The sequence below is a fragment of the chloroplast genome of Raphanus sativus (assembly GCF_000801105.2).
Source record: "Raphanus sativus chloroplast, complete genome".
Taxonomy (NCBI): Eukaryota; Viridiplantae; Streptophyta; class Magnoliopsida; order Brassicales; family Brassicaceae; genus Raphanus; species Raphanus sativus.
In genome coordinates, this window is record NC_024469.1 from 12501 (window position 1) to 30000 (window position 17500).

General features: G+C 35.0%; 8 protein-coding genes and 3 non-coding genes across 11 annotated transcripts in view; 2 read left to right on the forward strand and 9 right to left on the reverse strand. All coding sequences in view use genetic code 11, as the record gives it.

The window, feature by feature from the left end:
• Positions 1 to 433: 433 nt before the first annotated feature.
• On the reverse strand, positions 434 to 679 carry atpH (ATP synthase CF0 C subunit). The gene has a single exon. The coding sequence runs from the start codon at positions 677 to 679 to the stop codon at positions 434 to 436; it is 246 nt and encodes an 81-aa protein (YP_009046901.1).
• Positions 680 to 1145: 466 nt separating this feature from the next.
• atpI (ATP synthase CF0 A subunit) lies at positions 1146 to 1895 on the reverse strand. Its single transcript has one exon. It carries the CDS (start codon positions 1893 to 1895, stop codon positions 1146 to 1148), a length of 750 nt encoding a protein of 249 aa, YP_009046902.1.
• Positions 1896 to 2137: 242 nt separating this feature from the next.
• On the reverse strand, positions 2138 to 2848 carry rps2 (ribosomal protein S2). Its single transcript has one exon. It carries the CDS (start codon positions 2846 to 2848, stop codon positions 2138 to 2140), a length of 711 nt encoding a protein of 236 aa, YP_009046903.1.
• Positions 2849 to 3050: 202 nt separating this feature from the next.
• On the reverse strand, positions 3051 to 7193 carry rpoC2 (RNA polymerase beta'' subunit). The gene has a single exon. It carries the CDS (start codon positions 7191 to 7193, stop codon positions 3051 to 3053), a length of 4143 nt encoding a protein of 1380 aa, YP_009046904.1.
• A 172-nt stretch (positions 7194 to 7365) lies between these two features.
• On the reverse strand, positions 7366 to 10187 carry rpoC1 (RNA polymerase beta' subunit). The gene is given in 2 exon segments: positions 7366 to 8976; positions 9756 to 10187. Coding segments are annotated over 2 exon segments (2043 nt in total).
• A 26-nt stretch (positions 10188 to 10213) lies between these two features.
• On the reverse strand, positions 10214 to 13432 carry rpoB (RNA polymerase beta subunit). Its single transcript has one exon. It carries the CDS (start codon positions 13430 to 13432, stop codon positions 10214 to 10216), a length of 3219 nt encoding a protein of 1072 aa, YP_009046906.1.
• Positions 13433 to 14535: 1103 nt separating this feature from the next.
• On the forward strand, positions 14536 to 14606 carry trnC-GCA. The gene has a single exon. It is a non-coding gene; the product is annotated as a tRNA-Cys (tRNA).
• Positions 14607 to 15218: 612 nt separating this feature from the next.
• Positions 15219 to 15308, forward strand: petN (cytochrome b6/f complex subunit VIII). The gene has a single exon. It carries the CDS (start codon positions 15219 to 15221, stop codon positions 15306 to 15308), a length of 90 nt encoding a protein of 29 aa, YP_009046907.1.
• A 522-nt stretch (positions 15309 to 15830) lies between these two features.
• On the reverse strand, positions 15831 to 15935 carry psbM (photosystem II protein M). Its single transcript has one exon. The coding sequence runs from the start codon at positions 15933 to 15935 to the stop codon at positions 15831 to 15833; it is 105 nt and encodes a 34-aa protein (YP_009046908.1).
• A 1009-nt stretch (positions 15936 to 16944) lies between these two features.
• Positions 16945 to 17018, reverse strand: trnD-GUC. The gene has a single exon. It is a non-coding gene; the product is annotated as a tRNA-Asp (tRNA).
• Positions 17019 to 17466: 448 nt separating this feature from the next.
• The window catches only part of trnY-GUA, an 84-nt gene continuing 50 nt past the window's right edge, over positions 17467 to 17500 (reverse strand). Inside the window, exon 1 of the tRNA in view lies at positions 17467 to 17500. This exon is cut by the window's right edge and continues 50 nt beyond it. This is a non-coding gene — a tRNA (tRNA-Tyr).

Consider the following 17500-nt stretch of genomic DNA (forward strand, 5'->3'; position numbering starts at 1 on the left):
TTTTTTTTTTATTCTTTATTTTTTTCAATAAAAAGAAAATTTCGTTTAATAATTTATAATTTAATTTACCTATTTGGATATTTATAAACAGAATCAAAAACCTATTCTATTTACAAATTTATTTTCCAAAAATTTTGAATTTTCAATAATAATAATGAGACTTAATTAGAATTAAGCTAGAATTTGAGACCAAGTTTTATATAAATTTTAAAAAACTTAAACCTCCTTTTTGCGCAACACTCCTTAAAAAAAAGTTTCCATTAAACTAAAAAGAATAAGGGGAAGGAAGAAAGCGAATCGATGTGTTAATTCCCCATCCTCAAATTAGTCCTTCCCAAGGGTTGTTGTCTCAATGAATAATTGTAGGAGTTAAATCTTGATAGAATAAAAAAAAACTACGAAAAAAAAATTCATAATTTTCTTATTTCTAGGATTAAACAAAAGGATTCGCAAATAAAAGCGCTAATGCTACAACCAGGCCATAAATTGTTAAAGCTTCCATAAAAGCCAAACTAAGCAATAAAGTACCTCGTATTTTTCCTTCTGCCTCGGGTTGTCTCGCGATACCTTCGACAGCTTGACCCGCAGCTGTACCTTGACCAACCCCAGGTCCAATAGAAGCAAGCCCAACAGCCAACCCAGCAGCAATAACCGAAGCAGCAGAAACCAGTGGATTCATGATAAGTTCCTCACACCAAAATAAAGAAATAGTTAATGATACAATCATCCAATGACTTAGGACTTAATTATAATTAAGTCATCGCTAAGATTCATCCAGCCAAAATAACCAAAAACTTGATAAGAATTACTTTGATATTAGTTCCTATCCACGGGATTTTGAAAAATGCATAATATATATATATATACGACTTTTTTATGTCGTTTCTTTTTTGTGAACCATTCTTTTCTTTTAATTCTTCGTTCTTTTTTTGATCGTTTTTTTCAGCCAATTCACAGATAAAAAGTAAGAACTTATAATTGAATCGTTATCTAAATAGAAATTCACAAAAGTAGTGGGGCAGATTATATGGATCTTTAACTTATATACCTAGTCAATATCAAATATGACATATACAAGTGTTTCTTACATAACGTAAACCAACTATTCGATAATTGGGCTAACCTAAATTTGAAAAAAAAAATAGTTAATGATGACCCTCCATAGATTCACCTATATAAGCCGCAGCTAAAGTGGCAAAAATGAGAGCTTGAATCCCGCTTGTAAATAATCCAAGGAACATAACAGGTATAGGAACCACTAAAGGTACTAAAGAAACAAGAACAACAACTACTAATTCATCGGCTAATATATTTCCGAAAAGTCGAAAACTAAGTGATAGGGGTTTTGTAAAATCTTCTAAGATGTTAATGGGTAAAAGAATTGGAGTTGGTTGAATGTATTTACTGAAATACCCTAATCCTTTTTTGCTAAGACCCGCATAAAAATATGCTACTGATGTGAGTAAAGCTAAAGCAACCGTCGTATTTATATCATTCGTTGGTGCTGCTAACTCCCCTTGAGGTAACTGGATAATTTTCCACGGTAAAAGGGCTCCTGACCAGTTAGAAACAAAAATAAATAAAAACAGGGTTCCAATAAAGGGAACCCAAGGACCGTATTCTTCTCCAATCTGGGTTTGACTCACATCTCGAATGAATTCAAGGACAAATTCAAAGAAGTTTTGGCCGCCAGTTGGAATGGTTTGTGGATTGCGAACCGCTAGAGCTGCGGAACCTAATAAGATAGCAATTACAACCCAAGAAGTAATAAGGACTTGCGCATGGACTTGGAACCCCCCTATTTGCCAATAGAAATGTTGGCCTACTTCTACACCAGATATCTCATATAACCCTTCTTTTATTAGTGTATTGATGGAACATGATAAAACATTCATATTGCCCTCTGACAGAAATAAGAACTTTAAATTATTTTGATTCAAGACCCCCCCCTTTTTTTTTACTTATTTACTTGAATTTTCTATTTTAGTTTTGGATACCAACTAAACTAATCACACAATATCCCCAGTTTTTTATCTCTTTTTCTTTTGTATGATTCAGGAATAGTAACCGATTTTATAAATCGAAATACAGGGAGCCCCTCCCTCAAAAAAAATTGATTTATTTATCTTATTATTAATCAAGAATTTTGTATATAGCTAGAACGACCCTCACAAATTGCGAATACTAATTTGTTAAGAATGAATCGAATTGAAGCTATAGCGTCATCATTTGCTGGAATAGAAATATCCGCGAGATCGGGATTACAATTTGTATCGATTAAAGAAATGGTTGGAATTCCCAAAGTTATACATTCTCGAAGAGCCGTATATTCTTCTTGCTGATCGATGATGATTACAATATCAGGCAATCCCGTCATATATTTAATCCCGCCTAGATATGTTTCCAAGCGAGATAATTGTCTCTTCAACACAGCTGCATCCCTTTTCGGAAGACGGTGGAATCCCTCTGTCTTTTGTTCAGTTCTCAAGTCCCTAAACTTATGAAGTCTTTTTTCTGTAGTAGACCAATTTGTTAACATGCCGCCGAGCCACTTTTTATTAACATAATGACACCGAGCCCTTATTGCAGCCCGCGACACTAAATCAGCTGCTTTATTTTTTGTCCCAACAATTAAGAATTGTTTTCCCCTACTTGCTGCATCAAAAACTAAATCACAAGCTTCTGATAAAAAACGAGCAGTTCTAGTCAGATTTATAATATGAATACCTTTACGCTTTGCAGAAATATAAGGTGCCATTCTAGGATTCCATTTCCTAGTACCATGTCCAAAATGAACTCCTGCTCTCATCATCTCTTCCAAATCGATGTTCCAATATCTTTTTGTCATTTCTTTTCACACTTAAAAGGGGGGTACCCAAAACGAAAATAAAAAGTTGTTCCAATGGAACCTTCTCTTGTCCGTTTATGCACGAGCCGAGCCATTATTTTGTATTCATTATTATCTTTATTAGTGTTAACAAATTACCAAAGCAAATGACTACAGCAAACAATAAAACATGAAATTCAAAACAGGAATCTACTATTAGGAATTATTCAATTCTAGAAAAGGCAGATTTGTAAATAGAAGAGTCACAAAATTCCCTGTGATAAAATAAAATATCTCTCATATCTCCCTCTAATAAAGATAAATTATTTATTTTTTTTTCCAAAAGAATATTGGTATGTTGCCGTGAACAATGCACCAATCCTTTGTTGAACCCGGTCCCGGCGGGGATCACACCCCCTAGAACAACATTTTCTTTCAGGCCTTTCAACCAATCGATACGACCCCGAAGAGCAGCTTTTGCTAAAACTCGAGCGGTTTCTTGAAAACTTGCTTCGGATATAAAACTTTGAGTATTCAAAGATGCTCGAGTTATTCCTAATAAAACGGCTCGATAACAGATTGCTTCTTCTAAAGCACGCCCCGTGCGTTCTGCTCGTAACAATCCAATCAATTCTCCAGGTAAAAAAACATTAGACATTCCCTCTTCTGAAACCAAAACTTTTGATGTTATTTGACGTACAATAATTTCGATATGTCTATTATGAATCTGCACCCCCTGGGATCGATAAACCTTTTGAATCTTATTAACCAAAGAAATACGACTTTGCACTATAGTTAGCTCAGCACCAATCAAGAATCCCCAAGGAATTCCAAGAATTCTTGTTATACACCTGTTCCAACCCTTAATCCGCTTTTCTAAGTTCAGCGATATTGAATCAATCGAGCGGACTTCTAACACCTGTTCTACTTTTGGAAGACCTTGGGTTATATCACCGGATCTCGATTTTTCATATATAAATGTAACTAATGTATCCCCTTCGTAAAGAATTTCTCTATAATGCCCATGAACTTTTGCTCCCGGAGTAGCCAAATAGGGCTTAGCGGATCTTATTACTACAGAATCCCTTTGAACAATTAAAACTTGACCCGATTTTAGGTATGGTTCTTTTTTGGCTATACATACATTTTCACAAAAAAATTGTCCAAGACTAATTATTGTGGACGTTTCCTCACAATAATTATTATTATAATTTTGATGAAGAAAATACCAATTTAATTTGAATGGATTCAAAACAAGGTTACTGTATGGATCTAGATTAAAAATTCTTCCGTTTTCATCTATTAAATAAGAGTGAATTACTTGAAAAATATATTTGAAGTTATCAAGTTGCAAATATTTAATTACAGAGATCTGATTATAAGTTAGTAAAGGCAAAAATGAATAAAAATTCGAAATTTGAATGGCTGTTCCTAAGGGGCCCGACGAATTTTTAATTGTAATTAGAGGTTTTTTTTTTATTGCTTCGTTTATAACATTGTGATATTTTACATGATTAAATGGACCGATTCTAAAACAATTAGAGGATGATAAAATTAACAAAGATTGGGATTCCTTATTTCTATTTAAGAACATACGAATAGTTCCGGGATTTTGTCTAAGCGATTGTTGAAGAATGCCAGCCTTGGGAGAAAGCGAATAAAACGGATTCACGGAATCTGCAGAGATCAATCCCGAATCCGGCGGATTATTCCTTTTTCTTATATACGAAATATGGGATTTCACTAAGCCAATTCTTATGAAATCTCGAATCAAACCCTTTGTACTTACTTCAACAACGAAAGCGCGGACCTCCTCGAGGGAAGAATTTTTGTTGTCTTGGTCCCAATTCAAGACTAAACAAGTGCGAACCAATTGAATACTTGTGTCAGAAATTCCTCGAGTTGGTTTACCATTTCCATAAAGGATATAGTTGAAAACTCGAAGTTGAATATTATCCTTTTCCCGAAAGAGATCTTGTGGGAAGAGTGTTGCTAAATTTATACTGTCCGTTATCTCATAGGTGGCTACGGGCCGCACCAAAACAAAAAACTTTTTCTTGGTTGGTGTGATCCGTTGGGCATAAATCCAATTTTTCAAATTTTTGGATTCTTTAGAGTTTGTTTTTCCCCTTCCTGGCGGTATCAAGATGCCACTATGTCGGGATATCTTATCTGTCTTGTCCGGAAAATGTATATCCCCCGAAAATATTTTTAGTTCAATCCTTTTTTTTTTTCTCTCCACTCGGATCAACCCGCCGACTTGGCTTCTTATATTTAAAGTGATTCGTGTATCGACTCCAATGATACTATAGTTCTGGACCATTATGGCGGAGGATTCGGGTAAAATATGCACTTCCTCAGGAATGAAAAAAAAGCGATCTACTTTCATTTCGTATTTTGTCTTAAATTTTTGGACTCCTCGATACTCAATCATATCCTCTTTTTGGACGATTGAGTCCGCCTTTAGAGTTCCATATTTAAGAATTCCGGAACTCTTTCTTCTGTATCTAGGATCATCAAAAAAAGCAAAAATACTGTTTCTACGGAAAATACCATTTATGGGTATTTCAATCGAGATACCTGAATGTGGTATGAACTCTTTCGCTTGCTCTTGAATCGATTGGAATGGAATGAGAAATCTATTTCTTCGCCTTTTTGCTAATAAATCCAAATTCTCATGAAAAATAGCAGAATATATGAAATTATAATGACTAGTACCTACGATTCCATTCAATTCTGAATAATTGGGAATCCCAGATTTTTTTTTATCAGAAAAATCTGAACTGAAAAATTTTTGGCTCACTTGATCATTATTCACCGAGAGGCTAGAAATAGATTTTCTTTCGACGGAAAGAAAGGGTATGTTCATTTGATCTTGATCTTTGTGGATCGAAAAAAGAATTAGACTAGATCCACAAGAACCTCCTGATAATATCCATAAATGACTTGTTTTTGGTAAAAGATGGACATTACTATATGTAAATTCGGGTGCATGGGATACATCAGTACTCCAATGCATTTCGCCCTCGGAGTCAGAATAAATATATTTTCTAACCCTCTCTTTAAAATGAAAAGTGGATGTTCCCTCGCGAATCTCAGCAATCACTTGTTCTGATTCCACATATTGATCATTTTGAACTAAAAGAAAACTTTTTGGTGGAATAGTCACGCTATGTATAATATCTTCGCTCTCAATAATTACAGACAAGTCTATATAACATAGAAAGGCAGGATGCCCGTGACGTGTACGTGTAGGATGAACCAAATCCTCATTAAATTTGATTTTTCCATTATAAGGGGCTCGTACATGTTCGGCAGTACCTCCTGTAAATACTCCACCGGTATGAAAAGTTCTTAATGTTAGTTGAGTCCCCGGTTCGCCAATAGATTGACCCGCAATAATACCTACAGCTTCCCCCAATTCAACTAGGTCACCATGAGTGGGACTCCGGCCATAACATAATCGACAGATCCAAGATGTACTCCGACAAGTAAAGGGAGTTCGAATAGATATTGATTGTGTTCCAAAGGTTATGAATCGATTGACAAGTCCAATCCCAAGATCTTGATTTCGAAAGGCGACACATCGGGAACCTATATATATATCGTCTGCTAAGACACGACCAATTAATGTTTGGATAAAAATTCTTTCTGACATCATCCGACTTTTATTTCGAGGACTCACAGAAATCCCTCGGATAGTGCCACAATCCGTTCGACGTACAACAATATGTTGAACTACTTCAACAAGTCGCCGCGTAAGATATCCAGCATCTGATGTGCGGACCGCAGTATCTACAACTCCTTTACGGGCTCCATAGCAAGAAATAATATATTCTGTTAACGACAGTCCTTCGCGTAAATTGCTTTGAATAGGTAAATCAATCATTTGTCCTTGGGGATCCGACATTAATCCTCTCATACCTACTAATTGATGTACTTGAGATGCATTTCCTCTAGCTCCCGAAAAAGACATCATATGGACTGGATTGAAAGGGTCCGTCATCCTAAAATTAGGATTCATTTCCTGTCGCAAATATTCACTTGTAGCATACCATATCTCAATAGATTGGCGTAATTTTTCTACCGCATGTACATTCCCATAATGATGGTGTTTTTCCAAAATCAAACTTTGTTGTTCAGCATCTTGGACAAGCCAGCCCTTAGAAGGTATCGTTAAAAGATCATCAATTCCTAATGAAATGGATGTAGCAGTTGCTTGCTGGAAACCCAGAGTCTTTACTTGATCTAGGATGTGTGATGTATATGCCATCCCGAAGTGATCTATTAATCGGCTAATAAGTCGTTTAATAGCAGTTCCATCTATCACTTTATTGTGAAATACCAGATTGGCCCGTTCCGCCATAAGTACCTCCATATTCTGCTGAATGGGATTCGACAATGAGTTTGAGTCAATGATTGCAAAACTTCCTTTTCTCGATCTTGATTTTTTAGGTCAGGAACTATGTCCGAGTTGACTCGGAGAGGTCCGAATTCACACGGGCGTCCTATAATTCTTTTTTCTGAATACCATATTATTAGGTATCATATGAACAAGCTTGAGAAAAACCTTGTATAGCTTCCTCGATTTCTCGATAAAAAGAAATATGACCAACTGTGGTTCGAATATATATACAAAAAGTTTGTTTTTTTACACTTCTTACTATCAGATAGTGTGCATAAATCTCATGATAGTTACCAAAAGATTCATAGTGAACTTCGATAGGAACCTCTTTTGAAGCAATAACGCGTTGATCTAATTGCCACCGAAGCCACAAAGGACTATCTAAATTGATTCTTTTCTGCCGATAAGCTCCAATTGCATCATAGGAATTGCAAAAAAAAGGTTCTTTCATATACTTATAGTTTGTTTCGTAAATTCTTTCATTTTGATAGTTTTTTCGATTACATGGATTATATCTGTTTGCACAAATACCTCGACGAGTGCCGCTCGTTAATACATAGAGTCCAATCAGCATATCTTGAGTCGGTACAGAAATGGGATCTCCAATAGCTGGAGATAAGAGATTCATATGAGAAAACATAAGTAAACGAGCCTCTGCTTGAGCTTCTAAAGATAAAGGCACATGAACAGCCATTTGATCCCCATCAAAGTCTGCATTGAACCCCTTACAAACTAATGGATGTAAACAAATAGTGCGTCCTTCCACTAAAATGGGTTGGAATGACTGTATGCCTAATCTATGTAGAGTAGGTGCTCTATTCAGTAATACGGGATGCCCCTGCATAACTTCTTGAAGGATTTCCCAGACAATGGGCTTTTTTTCACGAATTTGACTCTTAGCAACTCCTATGTTCGAAGCCAGATGTTGTCTAATTAGACCACGAATTACAAATGTCTGGAAGAGCTCTATTGCTATTTCGCGAGGCAATCCACAGCGATGTAATGAAAGTGAGGGTCCAACGACAATCACCGAACGCCCCGAATAATCGACCCGTTTGCCAAGCAGAGTCTCGCGAAATCTTCCCTCTTTTCCTTCAATTACATCTGAAAATGACTTGTAAACCTTATTATGACCATCCCTCATGGGTTGTCCACGGATTCCATTATCAAGAAGTGTATCCACGGCTTCTTGTACCAATTTTTCCTGACACATTACTAATTCCCCTGGTGTAGATCTACTTGTTGTTAATAGATCAGTAAGAGTATTGTTCCGATAGATAACTCTTCTATAGAGTTCATTAATATCTGAACTCATCAGTTTACCCCCTTCTATCTGAATGATGGGTCTTAACTCGGGAGGCAGAACCGGTAAGAGACATAAAACCATCCATTCCGGTTCTATATTTGTTCGAATAAAATGCTTAGCTAATTCCATACGTCTAACTAAAAAATCTTTTCTTCTTACAATTTTTCGATCTTCCCATTCATTCCCCGTGGGACCTTCTTCTCCTAATTGTTTCCATTCTACCAACGAATTTTCTATAATAATTCGCAAATCTAAATCGGCTAATTGTTCTCGGATAGCACCCGCCCCAGTAGAAATTTCTCGATTTCGAAATATATCGAAACCTTGAGTAGTAAAAAAAAGTGGGATGCTGTATTTCCAGGATTGAATTTCATATTCAAATGAACCTCGTAATCGTAAGAAAGTAGGTTTTTTCGTTATGGGCCTAGCAAAAGAAAAATTGGGATAGGGTCCACTATATGATCTCCCCCCCCTCAAAACCGGACATGAAAGTTTCCTCTCATCCGGCTCAAGTAGTTATATCAAATAAAGATAAAGAAAGGGGTCTCACTTTCCAATTGTATTTTATAAAATCAAGTGAAAACCCAAAAAGAATCTACGCCTTACTCAAGTTCTCAGTGCAAACCAACCACCATTTCATTGATTCAATTAATTCTTCTTTGATTTCTATTTATATTCTTTAGTGAATTCAAAATTACGACAGAAAAAAATGTCAAATTCTTGAGTAGTCTACTTCCCTTCGAATGCCGGAATACTTTTTACCTTAAGTGAAAGGAATGCCTTAGAATTCATACGGGATTTATTTGTCTATGTATTGTTCCATTCGATCTTTTAGGTCCTGCGTTACCTCGATGGTTATGCCACAATATTCTTAAAGCTTATATGCGATGTATAGACTTCTCTAACCATGACATATTTGTTTACTTCAATATAAAAAACCAAATTTCTTTTCGTTTAGAAAGATAAGGGAATGCTTAATTCGACAAAAAAAAGGTCTTCTTTTCACGAGGTACGACTATCAATTTGAAGTTACTTTTTTTTTACTGAATCGACCATAGACCAATCGCCCTTGTTATTTGGGAGTATTGAATACACCCACAAGTCTGAGCTTCGTGTTACTCCTTTCAAGAGACATGTCAGATCGAGGGCATCCCAAATTGATTGAAGGGGATGAGAGTTTATCATTCTTAAAAATAAAAATTTTGATCAAATCACACATCGCAGTATACTAGACCTTCTAATTCTTTAAGAGGTTTATCTAAAAGATTCGCAATATAACTAGGAAGACGTTTCAAATACCATACATGAGTTACAGGACATGTCAGTTTTATGTATCCCATTTGATATCTTCGTATCCGAGAATCAACAAATTCAACTCCACATTGTTCACAAAATTTCGAGTCTTCTTTTTCATCTCCGATCACTCGATAATTTCCACAAGCGCAAATTCCACTCTTTATAGGCCCAAAAATCCTTTCACAAAATAATCCATCTTTTTCCGGTTTATTGGTTTTGTAATGAAAAGTATAGGGTTTTGTCACCTCTCCAACTATCTCTCCATTAGGTATTTTTTTAGTGGCCCAAGCACTTATTTGCTGAGGAGAAACTAATCCAATTCGGAGTTGTTGATGTTTATACCGATCGATCATATAAGAAATTTTGTGATTCATTCCGATTAAACTTCCTTCCTATGAATCTGGAAATTCTTCTCAGATACAAGGAAATGATTCAGTTCCAGAGCCAAAGATCGTAGTTCTCGAACAAGTAATCGAAAAGATTCTGGAGCATCTTCTGGTTTAGGTATTGTTCCTCCAATGATAGTGGTACCAAGTACTTCTTGGCGAGCTCTAATATGATCAGATTTATAAGTAAGCATCTCTTGTAAAATATGAGCAACACCAAACCCCTCTAGAGCCCAAACCTCCATTTCGCCTACCCGCTGACCCCCCTGCTTAGAACGGCCTCTAAGGGGTTGTTGTGTAACAAGTGCATAATGTCCACTAGAACGTCCGTGTATTTTATCATCAACCTGATGAATTAATTTCAAGATATAGGGCTTTCCTATTATCACAGGCTGTTCGAAAGGATCTCCCGTTCTTCCATCAAAAATGCGGCTTTTTCCTGGATACTCGGGTTCAAATACCCATGGATTGGCTGTTTGCTTACTGGCTTCATATAATTCAGAAAATACGAGTTTTCTCGAAGCCTCTTGTTCATATCTCTCATCAAAAGGGGCTATTCGATAATGTCTATCTAGCAAACTTCCTGCTAACCCAAGCGAGCATTCAAATATCTGTCCTACATTCATGCGTGAGGGTACTCCTAATGGGTTGAAGACCATATCCACGGGTCTCCCGTCTTGCAAATAAGGCATATCCTGTCTAGGCAAAATTTTTGAAATGATACCTTTATTTCCATGTCTTCCGGCTACTTTATCACCTACTTTGATTTCACGTTTCTGTGAAATATATACACGAATTATTTCGGGGTTATAACTTGACCCCCCCTTTTTCTGAACCCATCTCACATCAATAACTCGACCTTTACCACCTATAGGCAATTTTAAACAAGTTTCTTTTGAAGTCGATACCTGAATGCCAAGTATGGCCCGTAATAATCTATCTTCCGGAGCATACGAGGATTCTTTCGCCACCTGAGGCGTTAATTTACCTACTAAAATATCGCCCGTTTCAACCCACGATCCTAGCATCACAATTCCATTTTTGTCTAAATTTCGGAGTAAACGGCCCTCTAGATGCGGTATTTCCTTAGTGATCCTTTCAGGACCTTGGGTTGTCACATGCGTCTGAATTTCATATTTCCGTATGTGGAAAGAAGTATAAATATCACCATATACTAGACACTCACTAATGAGTACTGCATCTTCAAAATTGTATCCTTCCCATGGCATATAAGCCACTAATATATTTTTCCCCAAAGCGAGTTCCCCACCAACTGTAGCAGCACCATCCGCTAAAATTTGTCCCTTTTTAATGCATTTACCCCGGCAAACCTGAGGTTTTTGATGCATACAAGTATTTTTGTTTGAGCGTTGATACATAATTAATGGAATACTTAAAGTATTCTTATTTCCCGATAAAATTATCTTCTCAGTGTCAGTATAAAGGATTTTTCCCTCGTGTTCGGCTATAGCGGGAACCCCCGAATCTAAAGCCACTTGGCGTTCCAATCCAGTTCCAACAATGCACTTTTCGGACCGAGAAAGTGGAACTGCTTGACGTTGCATATTAGAACTCATTAAAGCTCGATTCGCATCATTATGTTCGATAAAAGGAATTAGGGAAGCTCCAATGGAAAAATATTGGAAAGGAAAAATGCTTCGAAGATGAACCTCTTCCCATGCGATAGTCAAAAATTCTTGGCGGTATCGAGCTGGTACAGCCTGTTCTTCTTGAATGCCCCGATTAAGAGCCAAAGAATTTCCTGCCGCTATCATATAATATTCATCTTGACTTGGTGATAAAAAAAGCATCCGTATCCGCGCCTTTTTTGATTTCTCAACGAGTTCATAAAACGGACTTTCTAATGACCCCCAATCACCAATCCTGGCATGAATTGATAAAGATCCAATAAGTCCCACATTGATTCCTTCAGACGTGTCAATGGGGCAAATACGCCCATAGTGACTAGGATGGATATCTCGTATTCGAAAATTAGCAGTTCGCCCTGTTAATCCGCCAGGGCCCAAATAACTCAACTTTCTCCCATGAACGATTTGTGTCAATGGATTAGTTCGATCCAAAACTTGAGATAATGGATGTAATCCGAAAAAGGATTCATAAGTAGTTGTTAACGGAGTTGAAGTTACCAAATTCTGAGGAGTAGGTATCAATTTATGCCTAATTGCTCCGCCTATAGTTCCCTTAACTACATTTTCTAAACGAGCCAGAGCCAACCCGAGCTGGTCTTGTAAAAGATCCGCTACAGAGCGAATACGTTTATTTTTCAAATGATTCATATCATCAAGTGTACCCATTCCAAATTTCATCCCAATCAAATGATCGGCAGCTGCTAATATATCTCGTGGTAACAAAAATATATTGTTCTGAGGTATATTAAGATTCAGTCTCCAGTTAATATTTCGGCGACCAATCCTCCCCAATTCACACCTTTGGTGAAAGAATTTTTTTTGTAATTCCTTACATAAGGATTCAGAAAATATTGGATCCCCACCTACACAAGAAAATTGTTGATAAAACTCCAAAATAGCATTTTCTTTTGACCCAATTTTTTTTTTCTCCTTATCGGTTAAGAAAGATAAGAAAATTTCAGGGTAGCAAACATTCTCTAGAATTTCTCTTAGATTCGAACCCATAGCTGATGATAGAACTAGAATAGATATTTTCTGTTTCCTACTCACACGAGCCCATATTCTTGCTTTTTTATCAATCTCTAATTCTAGCCTGCCCCCCCAATCTGATATTATGGTGCCAGTATAGACCGAAATCCCGTTATGATCCAATTCTGACTGGTAATAGATACCAGGACTTTGTAATATTTGATTGATCACAACTCGGTATATTCCGTTTACTATAGAAGTTCCAAGGGAATTCATTAAAGGAATGTTTCCAATAAAAATTCTTTGTTCTTGCATATTCCTATTGGTTTTCCAAATTAATCCCGCGGATACATATAATTCAGAAGAATATGTAAGTAATTCATAGACAGCATCTCGTTCTTTTATCAGAGGTTCTACCAATTGATATGTTTCCACAAATAATTGAAATTCAATTTCGTGATCTATATCTTCAATTTTTGGAAATTGCGAAAGTTCTTCGATTAAACCCTGATCAATAAACCGATAAAACCCTTCAAATTGTATCTGATTAAATCCGGGTATTGTAGATGTTCCCTCTTTTCCATCCCCGAGCATCTTTTTTGAATTTATCATTTATCCGTTTATTGAAAAAATCCCATCCCATCTCTCATTCTTCACCGAATCATATCGATAGAATTCGATCTAGCAATAATGGAATTTCTATTCTGTTTACTGAATCACATGAAATTTTATCTAACTCCAAGATATATGGAATGTATGAAATCCGTATGAACGGAGACTAGATTCAATTGGAATTTTTTTTTATAAGAAAGAGATCCAAATGGAACAGAATTGAGAAATACCGCTGGAACTTATGGAGTTTTGTAACGACTAGAAAAAAAGTAATTTCATTTTCACCTATGATATTACATATTCCAATTCGATTGCATACCATAAAAAAAAACGGTATTCATGATTGGATCTGTTCGAGCAGATAAACATATAAGAAATAGAAAACTTTTTTTTTTAACCACTTTACTTTTTCATGTATTTGTATTTCATTGTTCAAAAAAATATTTGCAGAAAAAAGATGGATTTTTACCTATTTTGAATAGAATATTTAGAATATCATTGAATTTAAGTAGGTAAGAAAACGTATGTTTTTTTATTTATTAATTTTTATTATTAATAAAATAAAAAAGAATGCACAGGTATATATATATATATGTCTCTTTTTCTTCTTTTATTGTGGTACAGTTCTATATTGGAACAGCACATGCTGTGCTCTACCAAAAATGAAATTTTCTTTTCAATGTATTCAATGAAAAATTTCAATACAAAAATTTATTGAGAATTACTCCTCAAAAGCATCCCTAGAGAGATAAAATACCCCATTATAGAGCTATACAAGGTAACGTATGTTCTGATTCTGGGGTTTACATATACTCATTATTAGTGTTATAATTCAAATGGAAGAAGATTTCTTTTTAATTGAAAAAACTCAATATAGATTAGTTATAAATCTATTTCTAATGATTTTCTTATATTATTAAAAATAAAAAATGTAAATTTGAATTCAAAAAAGGTCATGAATTTACAGTCAATAGTTAATGGTTCTGATTTGTACTAGATTCTATATTTTGTGACTGAAAATCTATATTTTTTTCGGAGTTGAAAAAAAAAACAAGAGAAAATTTGAATCTAGTACAAATAATTTTGGCGGCATGGCCGAGTGGTAAGGCGGGGGACTGCAAATCCTTTTTCCCCAGTTCAAATCCGGGTGCCGCCTCAACAGGAGACTTGAAATCTCCTGTTATAACTATAACAAACGTAGGAAAAGACTCTTGATACTTTCTTTTCGTGATTCTAAGCCCCTGGCTCTCGAGGTTCTATTCTCTAACCTAAAGTTTTACCTATCAGATTAGAGGAAAACTCAAACGAGTGGAGGGAAATACATTAGATTGGATAGGCAGAGAGGGAATTAAATTAATAGTTTTGGAAAGGACCTAAGATACTTTGGATATAGACTCATGAAAGTGTCGGAATGCTCAAACATTCAATCAATATTAGATTAGATCAAGAATTGCCTTTCGTTTTACTTCAAATAAAAATAAAAAACGATAAAAGAAAGAAAAAAGATTATTCTTTCTACATATGAGTGAGATTCCTTGGATACTTCGAAAAGTATCTGTTTACTTGTGTTTACATCTTGTCGATTCTACTATAAATTCTATAATTAAGAATAACTCATTATAAGATAAGTGGATTTTTTAGAGTAGTTCATCAATGGTGACCAAATATCTCTCCCTTTTTTTGACTCTGCACCAGTGATTTCACTATTATTAGTGAACAATAATGGAAAAGTTTCTTCATATTCATAGAAATAGGGGACAGAATTCACATGGATATAGTAAGTCTCGCATGGGCTGGTTTAATGGTAGTTTTTACATTTTCCCTCTCTCTCGTAGTGTGGGGAAGAAGTGGACTCTAGAAGTACTCCTAATTGCGATAATAATCAAACTCTATCAACCTGTATAAATTGTTTTAGTTTTCTAGACCGGCCGGCAATTTTTTTTACTATTTTTTTTATAAATTGGATTTATGTTTTATTGACTCATTTTATTTTTTTATATCAGAGTTTATACCGTTAACCATTCATGGGATAACCCCCTTTCGAAATCTCAAGAGGTTTCCATCGAATTCGGATTATCCGTATTAAATGGATCAAACAAATGAAATTGAGAAAGTATGTACATACATTTCATATTCTATATTAATTTATATTTACATTTATAAAGAAAAAGAGAGATATGGGTGGATTCCTTTATATTAAGATATTTCACTTGTATCTTTATACATTACAATAACCATAATGGCTAGTATGGTAGAAAGAGATCTCTTTCTACCATACTAGCGGGCCCCTTAGGATACTACCGAATCTAATGCATTCCTTTCATTTAAGACGAGAAATTGACATCTTTTTTTTTTCATTGATAGTCAAATTGTATTCAAATTAATTATTTTGACTAACCGTTTTTACGTAAATTATAAGCAAAAAAGCAGTAGGAACGAGAATGAAGAGTGCAGTAGCAATAAATGCAAGAATATTGACTTCCATAATTAAATAGTTTATTATTTATTTTTTTTTCTTTGGAATATCTCGGGATTTAATCCCATAGAGATGAGAAATCTTTCGCTTGTAAACTCACTCAGATGAATTAGATTTCGATGATATCGAATGAAAGAAATATCATGAATAACAATATCGGAGCTATAAAATCGATTCATCGTCAAGAATTTAATAGTATAACATAGGAAGATCTTTTATCCACACCGAATACATAATGAGATTCCTGATCCAATAAAAAACTATTTATTTATGATTCTTTTTCACCGCTTTCTTTTCTACAACCTATTACTTTCCTTGTACAATCATCTGATGAAATATCATAAAAAACCTTTTCTACTTCGATTGTTTACAAAAAGAGTTTCTAAAGAACCTTAAATAAACAATAGAAATCAAATAGAGAAAACAAGTACGAAATTTCAAATTGAAATTTAAAAAATTTTGTAAGGGTCTATGATCTTTTTGTAAAACAAAGGAAATGTGATAAAGACGAGTCCCGATAAAAAAAACTAAAATATTCCAAAAAATTAACTCTTTAAATTTTCTTACGAGTTTTTCTTCGACATCAACTCTAATTTTTAAAAAGAGCATATTCATTAGGGAAGACTAAATTGATCTTTATTTTTTAAATATCCTCTTTACTTGGTTGGATTCGAACTATTTTAACTTCCTTGACTTCATAGAAACAAAAGTATATATAGGTACTCTTGGCAAACGTATTATACGCTATCCTATTTCATTTTCCTACACGAGTTAATGGGAGATTAATTGACAAAAAGAGGAAACCCCGTACAGTATCTCGTTCTTGAAGTGGTGAATGCTCTCAATAATTATAATTATACTAATTTACATATGTCTTTAAATTGGTGCTACAGAAATACCCCTTTCTTTTGCTTGATGAAAAAAGAAAAATAAAACAAAAAGATAACCGAAACCATTTTGATCCCCTTGCCCAGAAAAAAAAAGGGGGAGTTTATGTCTTTTTTTTTATTGAATCCGCCGGGACTGACGGGGCTCGAACCCGCAGCTTCCGCCTTGACAGGGCGGTGCTCTGACCAATTGAACTACAATCCCATGGAAATAAAGCGGGTAGCTTACATATTCCTTCTTATGATTTAATCTTAATCATTTAAATTTTAGATTCAAATTAGTGTTTTGTAACAAAGAAAGTCACAAGTAATATATTGATATCTATATGGATATCACTTTAGTGATAGCAAGGCCGATTACTAGTAATCCTTGCATTATTATAAAATTGATTGATAATCTATTTTTGATTGTAATTTTTATTGTAAAAAAAAGATTATTTTTTCGACTCTGTTCATTAAAGTTTATATTTAATGGATCCATCTCGGGACCCTTAGCAAGATCAAGATCGGAATTTTTTATGGAAACAAAAAGTAACGAGACACAAGAAATAAAGAAAAAAGTAAAGTCGAAATATACCCAGAAATTTTACTTTTTTCTTACCCTTCTCTGTCATTTATGCAAAACAAAAAGGGTTATGTAGACAGCGAATTTTTGGGCCGAGCTGGATTTGAACCAGCGTAGACATA